This window comes from Rana temporaria, chromosome 4 (genome assembly GCF_905171775.1).
Source record: "Rana temporaria chromosome 4, aRanTem1.1, whole genome shotgun sequence".
In the NCBI taxonomy this organism is placed as follows: Eukaryota; Metazoa; Chordata; class Amphibia; order Anura; family Ranidae; genus Rana; species Rana temporaria.
The window spans coordinates 180,006,241-180,024,985 of record NC_053492.1 but is presented as its reverse complement, the minus strand read 5'-3'; the positions used below and the strand labels follow the sequence as shown (position 1 = coordinate 180,024,985).

The window sequence follows — 18,745 nt, the reverse complement described above, 5'->3', positions numbered from 1 at the left end:
GTTGGGTCAACTGTTGGTGAGTAACCCTTAAGGCCTGGCTAGTAGCTCAGGACTTAAAATTTTGAGCCCTGGCGTAGACTTTAGCTGTGCTAACCAGTTGCTCGATTACAGCAGTTTCATCTGAGGAAAATCCTGAAAACATGTGTTGGGGCGCCTTGAGGACTGGAGTCTAGAAACAGAGTGAAGCTCCCTGAAACGCACACATCATAGGCTGGGTTCATACCTATGCAAAAACTAAAATCTATTAGTTGGAATCAGTCTGATTGACACATGTGCTTTTCATTCGCACTCCGCATTGCCCAAAAAAACGTGTGCGTTTTTTAGGCAGTGTGGTGCGAATTACAGCCACAGAATTTTCTATGTGAACGCATCTGATTCGCAGACACGTTCCGTTCTGAACACCGAATTCTCTCCCTGCTCAGCTGATCCGCAGCTACAACTGAGAAGAAGCGCTGAACAGACATTTTTTCTCTTCACAAAGAGCCGGGAATACAACCCCACATTGCTTCTCTGCCTGTAAAAGCATCAGATCGATTTGATCCAATGGCCTGTTTACATTAGACTAAAACCGATAGTGACAAAATACTGTATTTATCAGTCTATAACACGCACTTTTTTCCCTTGAAAACGGAGGGTAAACCGTGCCTGCGTGTTATACGCCGATATCATGTTTTACCAACAGGGGGCAGGGATGGGGCGCTTTTCCTGGCCCTGGGACAGCGCTCCCTGCATAGTTGAGAAAAAAAATCACTTGCCAGCCCCTTCTACACCGCTCCTCCTGTGTCCGTGTCATTGAAAAATGAAGCTTGTAAATAGGTCAGTTTTGTTCTGGCTGCTCTCCTCCTCCCATTCCTCCTTCTCCGAGTGTAGCTTTAGCTTGGAGGAGGAGAGCAGTCACATGACCATCTGTGTAACGTCAGAAGAGCAGTCATGTGACCAGGTCAGTGAAAAACTGAACTATAAGCTTTATTTTACAATAGGAGTAACACAGGAGGAGCAGTGTGGAAGGGACTAGAGTGTTTTTTTTTTTCTTAACTGTTGAGTATGCTGGCAGCGCTGTCCCAGGAGACTGGGGGTCTAATGGGAGCGAAGGGAGGGGGCTGTATACTGTAAAGGGGGCTGTGAATTTGTTTTTCCCTTAACCACTTAAGCCCCGGACCTTTAGGCAGCTAAATGCCTAGGCCAGGTTTTGCGATTCGGCACTGCGTCGCTTTAACAGACAATTGTGCGGTTGTGCGGCGTGGCTCCCAAACAAAATTGGCGTCCTTTTTTCCCCACAAATAGAGCTTTCCTTTGGTGGTATTTGATCACCTCTGCAGTTTTTATTTTTGCGCTATAAACAAAAATAGAGCGTAAATTTTTCCTCAGTTTAGGCCGATACGTATTCTTCTACCCATTTTTGGTTAAAAAAAAAAAAAAAAAATCGCAATAAGTGTTTATCGATTGGTTTGCGCAAAATTTATAGCGTTTACAAAATAGGGGATAGTTTTATTGCATTTTTATTAATTTTTTTTTACTACTATTGGCGGTGATCAGCGATTTTTTTCGTGACTGCGACATTATGGCGGACACTTCGGACAATTTTGACACATTTTTGGGACCATTGTCGTTTTCACAGCAAAAAATGCATTTAAATTGCATTGATTATTGTGAAAATGACAGTTGCAGTTTGGGAGTTAACCACAGGGGGCGCTGTAGGAGTTAGGGTTCACCTAGTGTGTGTTTACAACTGTAGGGGGGTGTGGCTGTAGGACTGACGTCATTGATCGAGTCTCCCTATAAAAGGGATCACTCGATCGATACGCCGCCACAGTCAAGCACAGGGAAGCCGTGCTTACATACGGCTCTCCCCGTTCTTCAGCTCCGGGGAGCGATCGCGGCGGAGCGGCTATAAACGAATAGCCGCGCCGTCGTCCCGGATCGCTCCCCGAGGTAAGCCGCCTGCCGCACGCAGCGGAGGGGGTCCCGATCGGACCCCCCACCCGCTAGTTACATAGTTAGTCAGGTTGAAAAAAGACACAAGTCCATCCAGTTCAACCACAAGGCAGGGACGTATATATACGCCCATCTGCCTGTACGTGCCATTCTGTGGACGTAAATAGGCGTGCGGCGGGCGTTAGTGGTTAAACTTCCCTCTTAAAATTGGGGTGAGTGTTATACGCCGATAAATACGGTACTTGTTGCTTTCAGTTTTTTAGACCGTGATAATCGGACACGTTGCAGTCCTCGGTCACCTAAACAATTCGCCAACTGAACTGCCAGTTTCAGTTCTGGACTCCCCAGTGGGATGGCAGGAGGGGACCCCTTTCCGCCACCAGTAAAAGCAATCCAGCCGCTAAGTAGTCGCTACTCCAATATGATGCCTGTAGCTGCAGGCATCATCCCGGTATAACCCCTTCAACCAGGCAATATACTTGTACGTTGGGGGCTGAAGTGGTTAAGATTTTTCTAAAGTTCAGTTTATAACTCTCCAGACACCTTTAAAATATTTCCCTCCCTAGAACCTGCAAACACATACAATACAATTCTGACACACAAATTCATATTGCTTCTTCCCACGTAATCGTGAGGTTGAGCAAGATCGGTGTTGGGCTGCATTTACATTATAGCGTTTCCTGAAATCTTGTAAAATCATGATACGCATATACTGTATGAATCTTTGGGCACGGTCGATCCATATGCATAGAGCAGCCCATTTATTGCAGTGGACTGCCCACACGAAAGCAAGCTCATGCAACTTTGAGCTTCAAGCGTTGACCCACATTTTTTTATTTTATTCGTACAAAAAAAACATGCATCTGTTTTGCTGCATTTGTGCTGCTATTAACAATAAATGGAACTAAAAGTATGACAAGCGGTTTTTGTGCGTTCACAAAATCCTATAGTGTGAATGCAGCCTTACCGTGCAGTATAAACGATTCAGACAGAAGTGGGAGTGGGTACCTGTCAAAACCAGGTACCCACTTCACCACCCAAAAAAGGGGAAATGATAAAGAGGAGTGGGGGAGGTTGCCTTAAAGCCAAACTTCCCCTTCTGGGTGAAGTTCCACTTAAAAGCAGTAGTAAACAGCTGAAAAAAACAAAACAAAAAAAACTGTAAGACAATGGCATAACGTGCTAGCATGCATCGCATACTAGCACATTATGAAATGCTCACCTTAATACAAAGCCCTTTAAGCGGTGCCCGCTCACCGCTGAGAGGGCTGACATCTTTGCCCGTCCTTTCTTCCGGGATCGCAGGCTCCGGCGATGAGTGGCTGGAGCTGCGATGTCACTCGTGCGGGAGCCCTTGGTTCCGGCAAGCAGCTCTGAGGGTCGAACCTTCAGAGTGCATGCGCCAAAGACGTCACAGGCTGCATGCAGGATAAATATCTCAAACTGTGCATGTTTAGGAGATATTAATTTTACCAACACTAAAAGTAAGTCTTATTTATAGGCTTACCTGTAGGTAAGAACAGCAAAGTGGGCTTTACAACCACTTTACAGCAGAAAATACACAGCACTGAAAGTCAATAGCTTATGTCTTGCAGCATGTGACAATCCGACTCTTAAAAGCAACCATAAAAAGGCATACAAGTGGTTGACTAAATACTGCAAAGGTTAGGTAGATGTCTGTAGAAATACATTTAGAATGTTTCATTCACAAAGAAAAGTATCCACCATTGATGATAGAAGTCAATCCAGGCAAACAAAAGCACATGTGCATAATAGATCTCGCCTAAAATACAAAGTGCTGCAACTGTCTTTGGGGGCAGTGGTTCACAGCTAAAACTACAGAAAAGAGGGGGAAGCTGGAATGCCTCATGTAGATACCAGTCTCTTTGACAAGAATCACCCACAGCCTTACTCAGTGGGTAAGGCCTAGCCCGATATTCTGAATTGACTTATAGCAACTAATTGCAAATTACTTCAGAATTCCTCAACTTGCCAGTAGATTATCTCTTAAATTTATCCTTCACAGCAAGTTACACAGCCTACCTTTTCTTTTTTGCCCTTAGCCAATGCTTCTTTAGGGAGGTTTCTTTGTCGGCTCTGTGACTCGGCTCTGGAGATATAGTCTGCCACGGTAACTGTAAAGCAATAACAGTTTATAACAGTATGTGTAATAACAAAGAACAAGTTAAAGATCATTTATCAACTAACCAAGTAAAATAAAAGTGACCACAGGCAAACAGCACTGAAAATATCAGTACATTTAATAATGTGCAGGTTATAAAAACACACACAAAAGATTTGACTTGCTTCATTGTACTATTATCACGATATTAGTACTGACCAATAGGAAAACATACTGCAAAGCAAAGTGGCAACGAAGACAGAAATTGGAGTAATTCCACTTGTGAGTGGTAACAATTTTTAGTAATTAGGTCAGGAATTACAAGTTACTAATAAGGTTTCTATTTTCATACGGCATGTTAAACTGTCCACTGCCACTTATTGCACAAATACCCGATGTAATAGCAGTGCATTTTCATGCAGATTAGTTATCAATGATTCCACTAACTTCAGTTACCTGGCTGTCTATCTTCTGACTGACCCCTGAAGCGACGCCTGCGGCTACGATTGCGTCGCTGGGGTTTTTGTTCACTATCATCTGCAACAGTAAAGTGCATCAAAAACTTTACTATTCTTTAATAAAAAGTTAAATCCTCGGTCATAAGCAATTCATGAATAAAACACCATTTTGTCATGCTTCACAGAAAGAACTAAAATGGATTAGCATGCATTACTCTAGGGTTCACATATATGCGGTGTGAGAGTACATGTAAATTACACACATTCCCACAGCCGCATACAAAATGCGGTGCTGCAGACACTGAATGGAAATTTTGTCGCCGAAACCGAAAATGCAGAATGCACTTGGCCGAAAACGACAGGTTTTTAAAAAATTATTTATATAGAAATGTATTATATTCGATTTTTAATATCATCAATTTAAATGAATATCAATTTGTCGGCCATTATTGGCACCTTTAGCGCAAGAAAAGCTCATTGTGGTGTTAAAAATTCAACGCACAAAAAACGCGCCTCCCAGTTTAAAGGCATTGAAAACGCAGTAAGAATGCATTATAAATGCACCCGTGTTACATTTTTGATGCGGTTTTTGAGCCACAAGACCCATGAAAAAACACACCATAGGCACAGTAATCATAGTAAAATCAGCACGAATTTGTGGTAAAATTGGGGCAAATTCGCATTCTGCCAAAAACACAATTTTCAGCCGAAATGTTTCAGCGACTGAAATTTTGGTGCATCTCTACTTGCATGAAAAAAAATGTGTGTGTGTGGGGTAGGGGGTCGCAATTCTTAATGACACCCCCATAAACTGAAAAATGTGGCGCAGTTTCCCCACACACGGATGGAAATTGCATGATGTAAAAACACCATGCAATTTCCACTCGGCTATGTTTAAAAAAAAAAAAAAATTAAGAACAGCCGCTTATATGTAAACCGGGCCTTATAACACCTACTGACAGTTTACAAATAATTTCATCAGTGTCACGATGCCTAGAATCTTGGTCTTGCCATTAACAGGAGCCGACATTTATCCAGCTTCTGATGCAAACAAAAGATTCAGTACTCTGGACTGTTAATTTCACAACTCTTAAAAGAGGTTATACTGGTGCAAATGTTCTCTAATAAATGTAATTATATATATATATATATATATATATATATATATATATATATATATATATATATATATATATATATATACACACACACACACACACACACAGGGAGTGCAGAATTATTAGGCAAATTAGTATTTTGACCACATCATCCTCTTTATGCATGTTGTCTCACTCCAAGCTGTATAGGCTCGAAAGCCTACTACCAATTAAGCAAATTAGGTGATGTGCATCTCTGTAATGAGAAGGTGTGTGGTCTAATGACATCAACACCCTATATCAGGTGTGCATAATTATTAGTCAACTTCCTTTCCTTTGGCAAAATGGGTCAAAAGAAGGACTTGACAGGCTCAGAAAAGTCAAAAATAGTGAGATATCTTGCAGAGGGATGCAGCACTCTTAAAATTGCAAAGCTTCTGAAGTGTGATCATCGAACAATCAAGCGTTTCTTTCAAAATAGTCAACAGGGTCGCAAGAAGCGTGTGGAAAAACCAAGGCGCAAAATAACTGCCCATGAACTGAGAAAAGTCAAGCGTGCAGCTGCCAAGATGCCACTTGCCACCAGTTTGGCCATATTTCAGAGCTGCAACATCACTGGAGTGCCCAAAAGCACAAGGTGTGCAATACTCAGAGACATGGCCAAGGTAAGAAAGGCTGAAAGACGACCACCACTGAACAAGACACACAAGCTGAAACGTCAAGACTGGGCCAAGAAATATCTCAAGAATTATTTTTCTAAGGTTTTATGGACTGCTGAAATGAGAGTGAGTCTTGATGGGCCAGATGGATGGGCCCGTGGCTGGATTGGTAAAGGGCAGAGAGCTCCAGTCCGACTCAGACACCAGCAAGGTGGAGGTGGAGTACTGGTTTGGGCTGGTATCATCAAAGATGAGCTTGTGGGGACTTTTCGGATTGAGGATGGAGTCAAGCTCAACTCCCAGTCCTACTGCCAGTTTCTGGAAGACACCTTCTTCAAGCAGTGGTACAGGAAGAAGTCTGCATCCTTCAAGAAAAACATGATTTTCATGCAGGACAATGCTCCATCACACGCGTCCAAGTACTCCACAGCGTGGCTGGCAAGAAAGGGTATAAAAGAAGAAAAACGAATGACATGGCCTCCTTGTTCACCTGATCTGAACCCCATTGAGAACCTGTGGTCCATCATCAAATGTGAGATTTACAAGGAGGGAAAACAGTACACCTCTCTGAACAGTGTCTGGGAGGCTGTGGTTGCTGCTGCACGCAATGTTGATGGTGAACAGATCAAAACACTGACAGAATCCATGGATGGCAGGCTTTTGAGTGTCCTTGCAAAGAAAGGTGGCTATATTGGTCACTGATTTGTTTTTGTTTTGTTTTTGAATGTCAGAAATGTATATTTGTGAATGTTGAGATGTTATATTGGTTTCACTGGTAAAAATAAATAATTGAAATGGGTATATATTTTTTTTTTGTTAAGATGCCTAATAATTATGCACAGTAATAGTCACCTGCACACACAGATATCCCCCTAAAATAGCTAAAACTAAAAACAAACTAAAAACTACTTCCAAAAATATTCAGCTTTGATATTAATGAGTTTTTTGGGTTCATTGAGAACATGGTTGTTGTTCAATAATAAAATTAATCCTCAAAAATACAACTTGCCTAATAATTCTGCACTCCCTGTATATATATATATATATATATATATAATTTATTATATAAAAAAAAAAAAACACACCACAGACACAAACAGGACTTCCTTCCTCCACATAAATTTGCACCCCTGTAAAACAAAAAAAACGAACATAACCTTCTCAGGGCTAGAGAAAACACTACACCTTTTCTAGCCTATAGGAGCAGGCCCACATCCGAGAATCTTACTTGCTTGATCAAACTGCACATTTGCCAACTATAAAGTTTGGTTGATACATTGAATGCCCTACATTGCCTTATTGCCAGTGACCAGGGCTACTTATTTGCAGGCAGCCAATCACATGAACAGACAACAGTTACATTTATAAAGGGTACTCCACCAAGTGGGGAGGTGGAATTTAGGCTTAGATTTATTTTTCTGTATAATATTTCAAAAATCCAAAAGAACAAATACTGTACGACCAAAAAAATAAATGTTAAAGAGATTACAGGATACAAATTACTGTAACTGGGAATCAAATGTACTTCATCACTTACATAAAAAAAACACAATTTTGTATCTGTACACTGGATTTAAATTACTTATCTTAAGAAAAATACCATCACAACAAAAAAACATACCCAAGCCATTTTCATTAACAGAGGCATTATCAGATTCAGTCGTCCCATCCATCAAAGATGCATCTTCATCAGTCCTCCTCCTGCGTGATCGCCTACGGCGGTTAGTGCTGTGGTGAGATTCGCTTGCGTCAGTATCGGCTGTCTGGTCTGATTCTGTGTTGTCAAGTAAGCTGTATGGGTTGCTGTCAGGATCCTTGAGAACTGAGGATAAAAACAGCCTAGTCAGGTTTGGCATCATTGCTTTTGTAAAATCTTGACTTAAAGAAAACCAACTTTTGTGCATTCAAGACGTAAACATACATGGCCGATAGTGACAAAAGGCTGCACGTGTATTTGTTAATATAAAAAAACAGCTTTATTTACAAAACAATTTGTTAAAGTGGACATAAACCAACTTTCATCCTTTCTAAACTACTGCCATAGTGCTGATCTATAAGGATATACATGTCTCCTGCATGTATCCTTACCTGTCAAATGTTTCCCCTCGGTCTGTTATAAGAACTGAAATACTGCGGTTCTGTGGGTGGATCTGTTTAGAGCTCGGTGGGTGAAGTCGTGATGTCAGTAGACTCCCCGCCCACCTTTACATTCCCCTTGTCAACATGCATTTTGTCCTGCGTATTTCTTACACTAATTTAGGCTATGATCACCAACATCCAGTCAAAATTCAGAAAAGTAACCACGTGACTTCAGAAAAGGAGTGGGGGTGGGAATTAAAAAATAATGCCCGTCTCAGGCTAGTGCATGAGATATGCAAATAATCTGTCATTCACAGCAAGGGGGAAGAACGGACAAAAGTTTTATCCTGTTTGTCCATTTATTTCTCTGAAAAAATAAAAGAGGATTGCTCAGAGCTAGATTAACCGTTTGTGGCAAGACTGGGCACAGATGATAGGAAATCTTATACTCTACATTGTGACAGCAAAAAATTAAATTCAAGTTTACATCCACTTTAACCACTTAACCCCCGGACCATATTGCTGGTCAAAGACCAGAGCACTTTCGGCGATTCGGCACTGTTTTGCTCTAACTGACAATTGCGCAGTCACGCAACGTGGCTCCCAAACAAAATTGCCGTCCTTTTTTCCCCGCAAATAGAGCTTTCTTTTGGTGGTATTTGATCACCTCTGTGGTTTTTAGTTTTTGCGCTATAAACAAAAATAGAGGGACAATTTTGAAAAAAAATAATATTTTTTACTTTTTGCTATAATAAATATCCCCCAAAAATATATATAAAAAAAAATGTTTTCCTTAATTTAGGCCAATACGTATTCTTCTATGTATTTTTCGTAAAAAAATAAAAATAAAAAAATCGCAATAAGCGTTTGATTGGTTTGCGCAAAAGTTATAGCGTTTACAAAATAGGGGGTATTTTTATGGCATTTTTATTAATATTTTTTTTTTACTAGTAATGGCGGCGATCAGCGTTTTTTTTTTTTTCGGTACTGCGAAATTATGGCGGACACTTTTTTGGGACCATTGGCATTTTTATAGCGATCAGTGCTATAAAAAAGCATTGGATTACTATAAAAATGCCACTGGCAGTGAAGGGGTTAACACTAGGGGGGCGGGGAAGGGGTTAAGTATGTTCCCTGGGTGTGTCCTAACTGTAGGGGGTTGGTGGACTGACTTGGGGAAATTACTGATCTTCTGTTCATACATTGTATGAACAGAAGATCAGCATTTCTTTCCCTGACAGGACCGGGAGCTGTGTGTTTACACACACAGCTCCCGGTCCTCGCTCTGTAACGAGCGATCGCGTGTGTCCGGCGGCGATCGTGCCCGCCGGGCACGGGGGTCCCTATTGGCTGCTGGGCGAGGTCCCTATTGGCTGCTGGGCGAGGTGATGTATAGCTACATGCTCTCAGCAGGAGGAGTATTCAAAGCAGAATATCAAGCAAAAGAATTCAACAGAAGTGGAAAACTGTACTGCATTTATCCTTCCAGAGTGTTTAAAAAATAAAATGTAATAAAAATGGTACCAGAGCTAATAGAAGATTTGCCACCCCTAGATCCACCACGCCCCCGTCCAGCAGATCCACTTCGACCTCGGCCTCCAGGGCGCCTTCGGCTGTCTCTCTGTTGGCGGCTCTCTCGATCATCTTCGCCAGCTAGTGACCAGTCACTTAGCTCATCTTTTCTTTCGGACTCTGTCTCAGAAGGATTGGACAGCTCAGAGTTTGTACCTTGTAAAAAAAAAAAAGATACACAATTATTTTTTTTTATTTAAGAGCCTCTGCGATAGTAAGGAAAGAATCCAAATAACTGAAAAACAATTTGTACTTTTTTCCCACAAAAAGAAATGTAAAGATAAACACTTAATATGTATAAAATTAACTTAGGTCAAGCTTAAAGTGGAGTTCCACCCATAAATATAACATTACATCAGTAGTTTTAAAAAAATGTCATTAGTCCTTTACGAAATATTTTTTTTTTTTTTTTAGATGCCTGCAAAGTGTTGTTGCTAGGCAGAATAGTTAATCTTCCCACTTCCTGCACCTAGGTGCTTAATGCTTCCTAACCTACACCGCACAGACTCCTGGGAATGTAGTGGGTGTAACTTTCCAGGAGTCTGTGCACTCCCCAGTCTCAAAGAATCATGTGACTTGGACAGCACAGGTGCTGAAACCTGATCTGACACTGCTTGTGCAGCACTGAGCATGTGCGAGATCTGCCAGGCTGAAATCCAGGAAGTCATACAGTCCGGCTTCATGATGCCCACACTTAAGGTGGCCCCAGTCAATTTCTATTTTATAAAGTGTCTAAATGCTGTAACAACCTAACAAAACGGACCTTAGTTTACAGACTAACTTTACTAGAATACATTAAGCTTGTGTATTACAGGGGTATTTATATTTAAAAAGTGAAATTGTGGCCGGAACTCCGCTTTAAATTCATATCACAAAAATGTGAAAAAGACACCAATAAGGATAAAGAACGCGCTAATCCTTGTATGTAGAAGGCACAGGGAAATGCTCACAGAAAAAGGCAAAGGATTGATGTGTTTACCCTTTTTACAACACTTCAGGGAACCCTTTGGATTCTGTACATTTCACTGCACTGGAACCAAAGAATATCAGATCAACTGCAAACAGGTTTTGGCATTGTGTATACTTTGATCTAAAAAATCAACCAATAAGATTCCCATTTTCATTCTCCAATACTACCATGGAAACACAAAAAGGGAGTATTCGATTGGCTGCTATGGGCAATAAGAATTTTTGTACCTAAAACACTTGTGTAGTCCTTGTACAGAAGCTACAGCCTACTGATTAAATTTAGCATAACCAGTGTATTCGGCTGGAGAAAGTAGCAGAGGCACAAGTGTCAATATTCTTAGTGTATCTCATTACAATGCTCAAATGATTCAAGGCTGGAAATGGGAAAAAAAGCAAAAAAAAAAGCAAAAAGAAATAGAAGACAAACCATAGCCAGACGTGTAATTTGGGCCCCTACGTCCTCGACCCCTTCCACTGTAAGATCTGCTTCCACGGACCGAAGAGGCAGTGCTTTCATCAGTTGCGTAACCCTTTTCCTTTTCTGTACCTCTGCTTGATGATGGCCGGAAGCCCATACCAATTTGACGAAGTTGCTCATCAATTTGAAGTCTTTCCAGTCTTAGCTGCTCTACCTCCTGTTTTTTTTTTTTAAATACCAAAAAGTAAAACATTAAGTTTTCTATCAATCACCAAATTTATTCTCAAGGCCATTAACTAAGAGTTTAAAAACTTACCTTAAGGTAAGCAATGTGATACTCTAGAAGAACCTGAACATTTCCAATGCTCTCCTTTGTTCCTACAAATACAAATGGAACCATGCCCTGTAGAGATAAAACACAAGTCAGACAACAGAGAATACATTGGTCAAATGATTTTTAACAGGCTGAGAAATACAATAATAATAAAAAAAAATGGACAAACTCACATCTTCACGGGGTAGTTTTGTTTCATTGTCTCCTTCAATCCTCACCCGTACAACTCCAGATTTATCCACAATCTCTTGAATGACTTTACCATTTTTGCCAATGACCTTTCCTGAAAAATATGTTGCACACAATTATACACAAGCCGGTCACAGAAATTGAGCAATGATTTACTCAATCCTTCTTGGTACAAGTTACATTTTATCATAGAACATGGAGGACATTTAAATCGCTTATTTCCTAGGATTTTAAACTGTCAAAACATCCAACACAGACAAAACATTCTTACCAACAAGATTCCTAGGAACCTGAATAAAGTCCTCTACAAACTCCAAGTAACTTCGTGCTTTCTTTACCGCTTCTGCGCTCTACAAAAGCAAACAAATGTTTTAACTTGCATTTTATTCTGAAAACTGTGCTACTTCCGACATTGACTATGAACAAAGCAAATCCTTATATAGTGCATGCTTTTCCCAATCCAGAGCACCAAGTTTCCTCAGTGCCACCTCTTCCCCAAAGCACCCCATCGTGTAAGCATGTGGCCTGGTATGGACACACAGCACAGCTCGGTACGAGGCCCGCATGAATGTCCCCATAGTACTTGCTATGGTGGCATTTGGCGGGGGGCAGGGATAGTCAGTAGCACTAGCAGGTTACACCAGAGGATCAGGGCCGCTCTGTGCAAAACCAATGCACAGAGCAGGTATGTATGCCATGACTTAGAAAGAGAAAAAAAAAAAAAAAAAAAAAGTTTACAAAAATCACCTTTAAAGCAACAGTCTAAATTTTTTGCCAAAGACCATTTAAAAAAATAAATAAAAAGAAGTTATGAAATGATTATTGGGGACAAAAAAAAAAAACGAGAGATACTAACCTCACCATAGATTCGAAAAGTCCCACTGTCTTCCTCTAACTCAATAGCTGTGATACCTGGAACCTTCCTGGCTTGCTGAATGTTGTTTCCATGTGTACCTATTGCCAGTCCCATTAAATCTTCTCGGACAACAAATTCTTCGTGAAATGCAGCTGCAAGTTGCTTTGTACACTGGAAACAATAAAAGTTACTTAGCAACACACAACGCACACTATTGCCTGTTGAAACCTTAAAGTGGATCTTCACATTTCCTCCTCCATGTTTTTAACACCGGCCTACAGGGGTGGGCAAAAACATAAAAAGGAAGGAATGGGGGGGGGGGGGGGCCACCTCCAGCACAGCACTATACGTGTAGGAGAGGAGGATGAGTGAACTTTATGTGGAGGGTGCAGATCCACTTTAAATGTAAAACAATGTATTTGATTATAGCAATATTGAACAAATCTCAACATGTGTCGCTAATGACGACAAGTTAGAAAACCACAGTGCGATATATATCAAAAGGCAAAACAAAAAAAACAAAAAAAAAAAACTTACTTCTAAATGTTTGGTGGCTTCTTCATTTCTTGACATAAGCATCAGTTTTGTGCGAATACTGCGCAAGTGCATGTCACTTAGTATATTTACCCGCTTCACCGTTGATTCACTTGCAGACTTTAAATAAATACAAAGACTTAATGTGAGATAGAAAATTAAACACATTTAATACATAAGAGTCTTATGTTGGCTGTAAATGAGTAAAAACAGCAAGTTTATGCAACTAGTTACAGTAAATTCCAACGCAATACTGTGCAATTTTAAAGTATTTTGTATATACATAAACATCAGCTTTATGCACAGAATTGTATACAAATATGTTAATGCTTTGTAAATTGTAAATATACTTTATATGTACAATAAGCAGTTAAAATATGCTCATTTGATATTAACCTTCATTCTATATGTCAGCTGACTTCCTTCAGTGCACTCCCTATGTGGCTGATCTCATGTCACAGAGAAGAGAGTCACTACACTGAAAGCTCTAGACTGACCAATGTACAAATCTGTAAATTTACTTAATATCAGACCATATAAAACAGCATACCGTATATACTCGAGTATAAGCCGAGTTTTCCAGCACATTTTTTGGTGCTGAAAATGCCCCCCTTTGCTCCTGATCTACCGGGCTTTGGGGACCTGGTCTCTTCCGTTCGTGGACAGACACAGCAACAAATTGACCTTAGGGACGTCCCCAAGCAGTGTCAAAAATCGAGGGGTGGGAAAACACAGCAAACTTCAACCTTAAACAGCCGCCTGCAAAACCTTGCGGCCGAAGGAGGCATCCGAAGATGCACTCACATCCACCTTGTAAAACTTTGAGAAGGTGTGGAATGATGACCAGGTCGCTGCCTTACAAACCTGTAAAACAGACGCTTGATGACGGAAAGCCCAAGAGGCACCAATCGCCCTGGTCGAATGCGCCGTAACCGGGAAGGGGGACGCCCGCCCCTTTAGGGCATAAGCCTGAAGCACGACCTGCCTGATCCACCTAGAAATGGTGGCCGACGAGACCGCCAAAACCTTCTTAGTACCAGTCACCGGCACGAACAGTGAATCCGACCTCCGAAACTGAGCCGTAGCAGACAGGTACACCCGTAGGGCTTGAACCACGTCCAGGGAATGCAACGTGGCCTCTTTTGGGTTAGCTGGCCGAGGACACAAGGATGGAAGAATAATATCCTCATTAATGTGAAAGGCCGAAACAACCTTAGGAAGGAAAGATGGCTGCGGCCGCAGCACCACCTTATCCCTGTGGATGACCAAGTAAGAAGCTTTGCAAGACAAGGCCGCTAATTCAGAAACCCGTCTGACCGATGTAATTGCCACCAGAAAAACCACCTTCTGGGAAAGTCAAAAGGGATTTTTCGAATGTCCTTAAAACGGAGACTTTTGAAGCACCGAGAGAACTAAATTCAAGTCCCATAGAGGCAGTGGAGGACGCACAGGCGGGGCCACATGTCGAACCACCTGCACAAACGTACGCACCAGAGAGTGCGCCGCCAAGGGTCGCTGAAAGAAAACAGCCAAGGCTGAAATCTGCCCCTTAAATCGTACTCAAGGCGAGAGCCTGATCCACTCCACGCACTAAGAACAGCATGGGACATCACGTATGTACGGGGGTGGCAATTCATCTCCTCACACATAGAGATGTAAGCCTTCCACGTACGATGGTAAATCTTCCATGAAGTAGACTTCCGCGCCCGCAGCATGGTAGAGATCACAGAGTCCGACAGGCCTCGATCCCTCAGCACCTGGCTTTCAATAGCCACACCATTAAAGCCAACGACTGTAAAGCAGGATAAAAGATCAGACCCTGCGACAGAAGATCCTCACGCAGAGGCAGGCACCAAGGGACGTCTGCCACCAGACGCACCAGATCTGCATACCAGGGACGGCGAGGCTAATCCGGAGCGATCAGGATTGTTGGTATCCCCCTTGGCTTCCACTCTGCGCAGCAAACAAGGAAGAAGCTTCAGAGGAGGGAAGGCGTAGATTAGGCGATAGTGACCCCACCAACGCGTCCGCCCACGGGTCTCTTGACCTGGCCACGAACCATGACACCTTCCGATTGAGACGGGACGCCAGAAGATCCACGTCTGGAGTGCCCCATTTCAGACAGACTCTGAAACACATCCGGGTGTAGTGACCATTCTCCTTGGTCTAGCATTTGGCGACTTAGGTAGTGCGCCCTGCCAGTTCTGTACCCCCGTACTTTTCGGCCCACTGGAGGATGTGAGCGACTTCCGCCGCTGCAGCCAAGCTCTGTGTGCCCCCTTGATGATTGACATACGCCACAGCCGTGGCGTTGTCTGAATGGATCCTGACCGAGCGGCCCTGCAGTCTCAGAGACCACTTGGAGAGACACAGCCTGATCGCCCCGGGGCTCCAGGACATTGATCGGCAGACGGGACTCTTCCGAGTCCAGCGCCCCTGGGTTGACTAAACACCCCAGACACCCCCCCCCCAGCGGAGAGGCTGGCATCCGTCGTGACCACCGTCCAATGGTACGGCAGGAAAGAATTCCTGGCCCGAAGTACCGGAGATGTCAGCCACCACACTAGGGAGGACCTGACCAGGCGACTTACCCGGACTTGGTAATCCAGAGACGAACGGAGCTTGTCCCAACGCGACAGAATTTCTCTCTGTAACGCTCGAGTGTGGAATTGAGCATACGGAACTGCCTCGAAGGAGGCCACCATCAGACCCAGAACTCGCATGCAAAAGCAAAGAGACAACCACTACTGGGTCGCCAACCGCTGCACCACCAATTGCAGTGTCTGTAGTTTCTCAGTGGGAAGGAAAACTCTCGCCTCCGAGGAATCCAGGACCAACCCCAGGTATTCCAGATGCTGAGACGGTACCAACACCGACTTCCGGACATTTAGCAGCCAACCGAAATCCCGGAGGGTCTGGCAGGTGATAGACACATCGACCTCTAACTCTGAGCTTGAAGAAGCTCTCAGAAGGTCGTCCAGGTATCCTACAATAGCGATCCCGCGCTGCCTCAGCAGGGCCAGAATCGGAGCGAGCGCCTTGGTAAAAACCCTTGGCGCCGAAGCCAGGCCGAAAGGGAGGGCCACAAATTGAAATTGGTCCTCCCTGACCGCAAAGTGCAGAAATCTCTGGTGCTTTGCGCATATGGGGATATGCAAGTACACGTCCTTGATATCCAAGGACGCCAGAAAATCCCCCTGATGGAGTGCCGCCACTACAGAGCAAACCGACTCCATCCTGAACTTTTGCACTTTGATGAAACAGTTGAGGGCCTTGAGATCCAGGATTGGACAGACACCTTCCTTCTTGGGGACTACAAACAGATTGTAGTAAAACCCCTTAATCCGTTCCAGTAAAGGGACCGGCACGATCACCCCCCTGACCAGCAGACCCTGAACAGCCCCAAACAGGGCCTCCCGACGTTCCGGAGGAAGCTGGAGGTTGGAAGGAAAAATCTGTTTGGACGAGAGAGAAACTATCTTGTACCCTGAGGAAACTATTTCCCAAACCCACCGGTTGGAAAGAAGAGACCTCCACCGAGCTGCGAAGCCGCCCCCCCCACCTGAGAGATGGGCGGGGGCAGACCTTCATGTGGAAGCAGGCTTTTCCGCAGGCTTGTTGGGCTTACGGAACCAGGGGCGCTTCTGCCCTTCAGCGGGCGCCTTAGCGCCCTGTGAACGTTTACCTGCCGCACGAAAAAACTGCTTGGGGGGCGGTAAAGGAGGGCCCTTGCCTACGGCGAGGCTCCTTACCCTTACCAGATTGTGGGAGCAGAGTGCTCTTACCTCCCGTGGCATCTTTTATGATGTCATCCAGAGACGCACCAAGGCTTTAGAAGACGCAGACCAACACTTCAGCCAGACAAGGCGGCGCAACACTACTGCGTAGGCCAAAGCCCTGGAGAGCAAGGGAAGCGTATCCAGGGCCGACTCACAGACAAATTTTAGGGCCTGCACCAACTGGTCGGCCAGCCCCACACAGTCCGCAGGAGCATCATGCTCCTTCAACTCCTGAAGCAACAACTTTGCCGTTCGGTAAGTGTCTGACACTGGAGCCCCGGCCAAGACCAGCCTCACTGCCGACCCCACCACTGTGAACATGGAGCGGGCCACAGCCTCAGCTCTCCCATCTGCGGGGTTCTTAAAAGCGGGAGCCCCTTCCCGCACCGCAGTGATAAGAGCGCCAACAAGCGCCCTATCATACGCTGACCCTGATGCAGAGTCATCCTCACTGTCAGTGTGGACTAGGCCTGCATCCTCTGACACCACGGAACCAGGGGCGGAAGCTGTAGCAGGGCCCGATTCCGTGTCAGAGACATCCCCAGAAGAAGGCGGGGGGAGGGGGGTGCTGTGCCATCCCCCTTAGGAAGTGTGCTGGAGCCGCTTGCACCGATTTTCTAGGCACTAGAGGCAAAAACCCCATCCAAAATGGCCGCCGACATACAAAAACAGCATGCGGGCTACAAGAAAGTGGCAGTCGATCGTTAATAAAGGTGCCCGGCGTCGGCAAAATGGCGGCTGCGAAAGTGCAGGAAAAACACAATAAACACACAGTAAATACCCAGGACCCCACGGGCAGCCCCCCCTGCACACATGGCAGCAATAAAAACACAGCACCCCTGATAGCAGCCACAGCCACAGCCACAAGATCGAGCCCCCCCAGGCGGACCCCCGATTGACAGGTGGAGAGAGGAAAGCAGGGCGGACCCCCGATCGACCTCCCCAGGAATGCACCAGCCGCACCACCATGCCAAAGCAAGGAGACTGCTACTTAACCGTCCTGCGACCATCAGCTGGAGGACCAATGTCCACGCAGTTATGGCATGGCTGTCGTCCCGGCACACTGACACGGACATAGAGCCCGGTCATATGTGTGCCCTGGAGCGTATAGCTCACCGGCCACCCCTGGAGCAACGGGGCATGTCGTGGACGGCCCAGCGTGTAGCTAAAGGCCGGCACACGCTCGATGGTCGAACTTGGGGGATTACAAGGATCGGGAAAAAAAAAAGCGAATCTCCAGAGCACATGGGCCCAGAAGAGCCATGTCATCTCCTGGCTAGGCAGAAAAAAAACTGAGGCTGCAGAACTGAGAATGGGGGATGTACCCGGGGGATCCACCACCTGGGAGGTACAGTACTGTGTGGAGTGTTTTAACACTTAACATGCTGTTTTTCTGCCTAGTCAATCTCCTAAAAGGGAGGATAATACCCTAAGGTCAATTGCTGCTGTGTCCGTCCATGAATGGAAGAGAAATTAGTATTTGAACCCCTCGCAAAACATGACTTAGTATTTGGTGGAAAAACCCTTGCTGCCAATCACAGATCGTCAGACTTTGTTGTAGTTGGTCACCAGGTTTGCACACATCTCAGGAGGGACTTTGCAGATCCTTTCCAAGTTATTAAGCACTTAAGACCACGACCTTTAGGCAGCTAAAGGACCCGGCCAGTTTTTGCGATTCTGCACTGCGTCGCTTTAACTGACAATTGTGCGGTCGTGTGACGTGGCTCCCAAACAAAAATTGGCA

At 44.3% G+C, this 18,745-nt stretch overlaps 1 protein-coding gene across 2 annotated transcripts in view; it reads right to left on the bottom strand.

Annotated features, from left to right (window-relative positions):
* Positions 1–18,745, bottom strand: part of FXR1 (FMR1 autosomal homolog 1) — a 77,699-nt gene that overhangs the window by 6,822 nt on the left and 52,132 nt on the right. The window contains exons 7-16 of one of the 2 annotated variants that reach the window (XM_040349434.1): positions 13,226–13,342; positions 12,689–12,859; positions 12,104–12,182; positions 11,817–11,926; positions 11,626–11,712; positions 11,319–11,526; positions 9,875–10,078; positions 7,893–8,093; positions 4,514–4,594; positions 3,979–4,070 (exon numbers count right to left, since the gene is read on the bottom strand). In XM_040349434.1, the coding sequence (XP_040205368.1) occupies positions 3,979–4,070; positions 4,514–4,594; positions 7,893–8,093; positions 9,875–10,078; positions 11,319–11,526; positions 11,626–11,712; positions 11,817–11,926; positions 12,104–12,182; positions 12,689–12,859; positions 13,226–13,342 (1,350 nt within the window). The remainder of the gene's footprint in view (positions 1–3,978; positions 4,071–4,513; positions 4,595–7,892; positions 8,094–9,874; positions 10,079–11,318; positions 11,527–11,625; positions 11,713–11,816; positions 11,927–12,103; positions 12,183–12,688; positions 12,860–13,225; positions 13,343–18,745) is intronic. The other variant, XM_040349435.1, reaches the window with a different exon arrangement.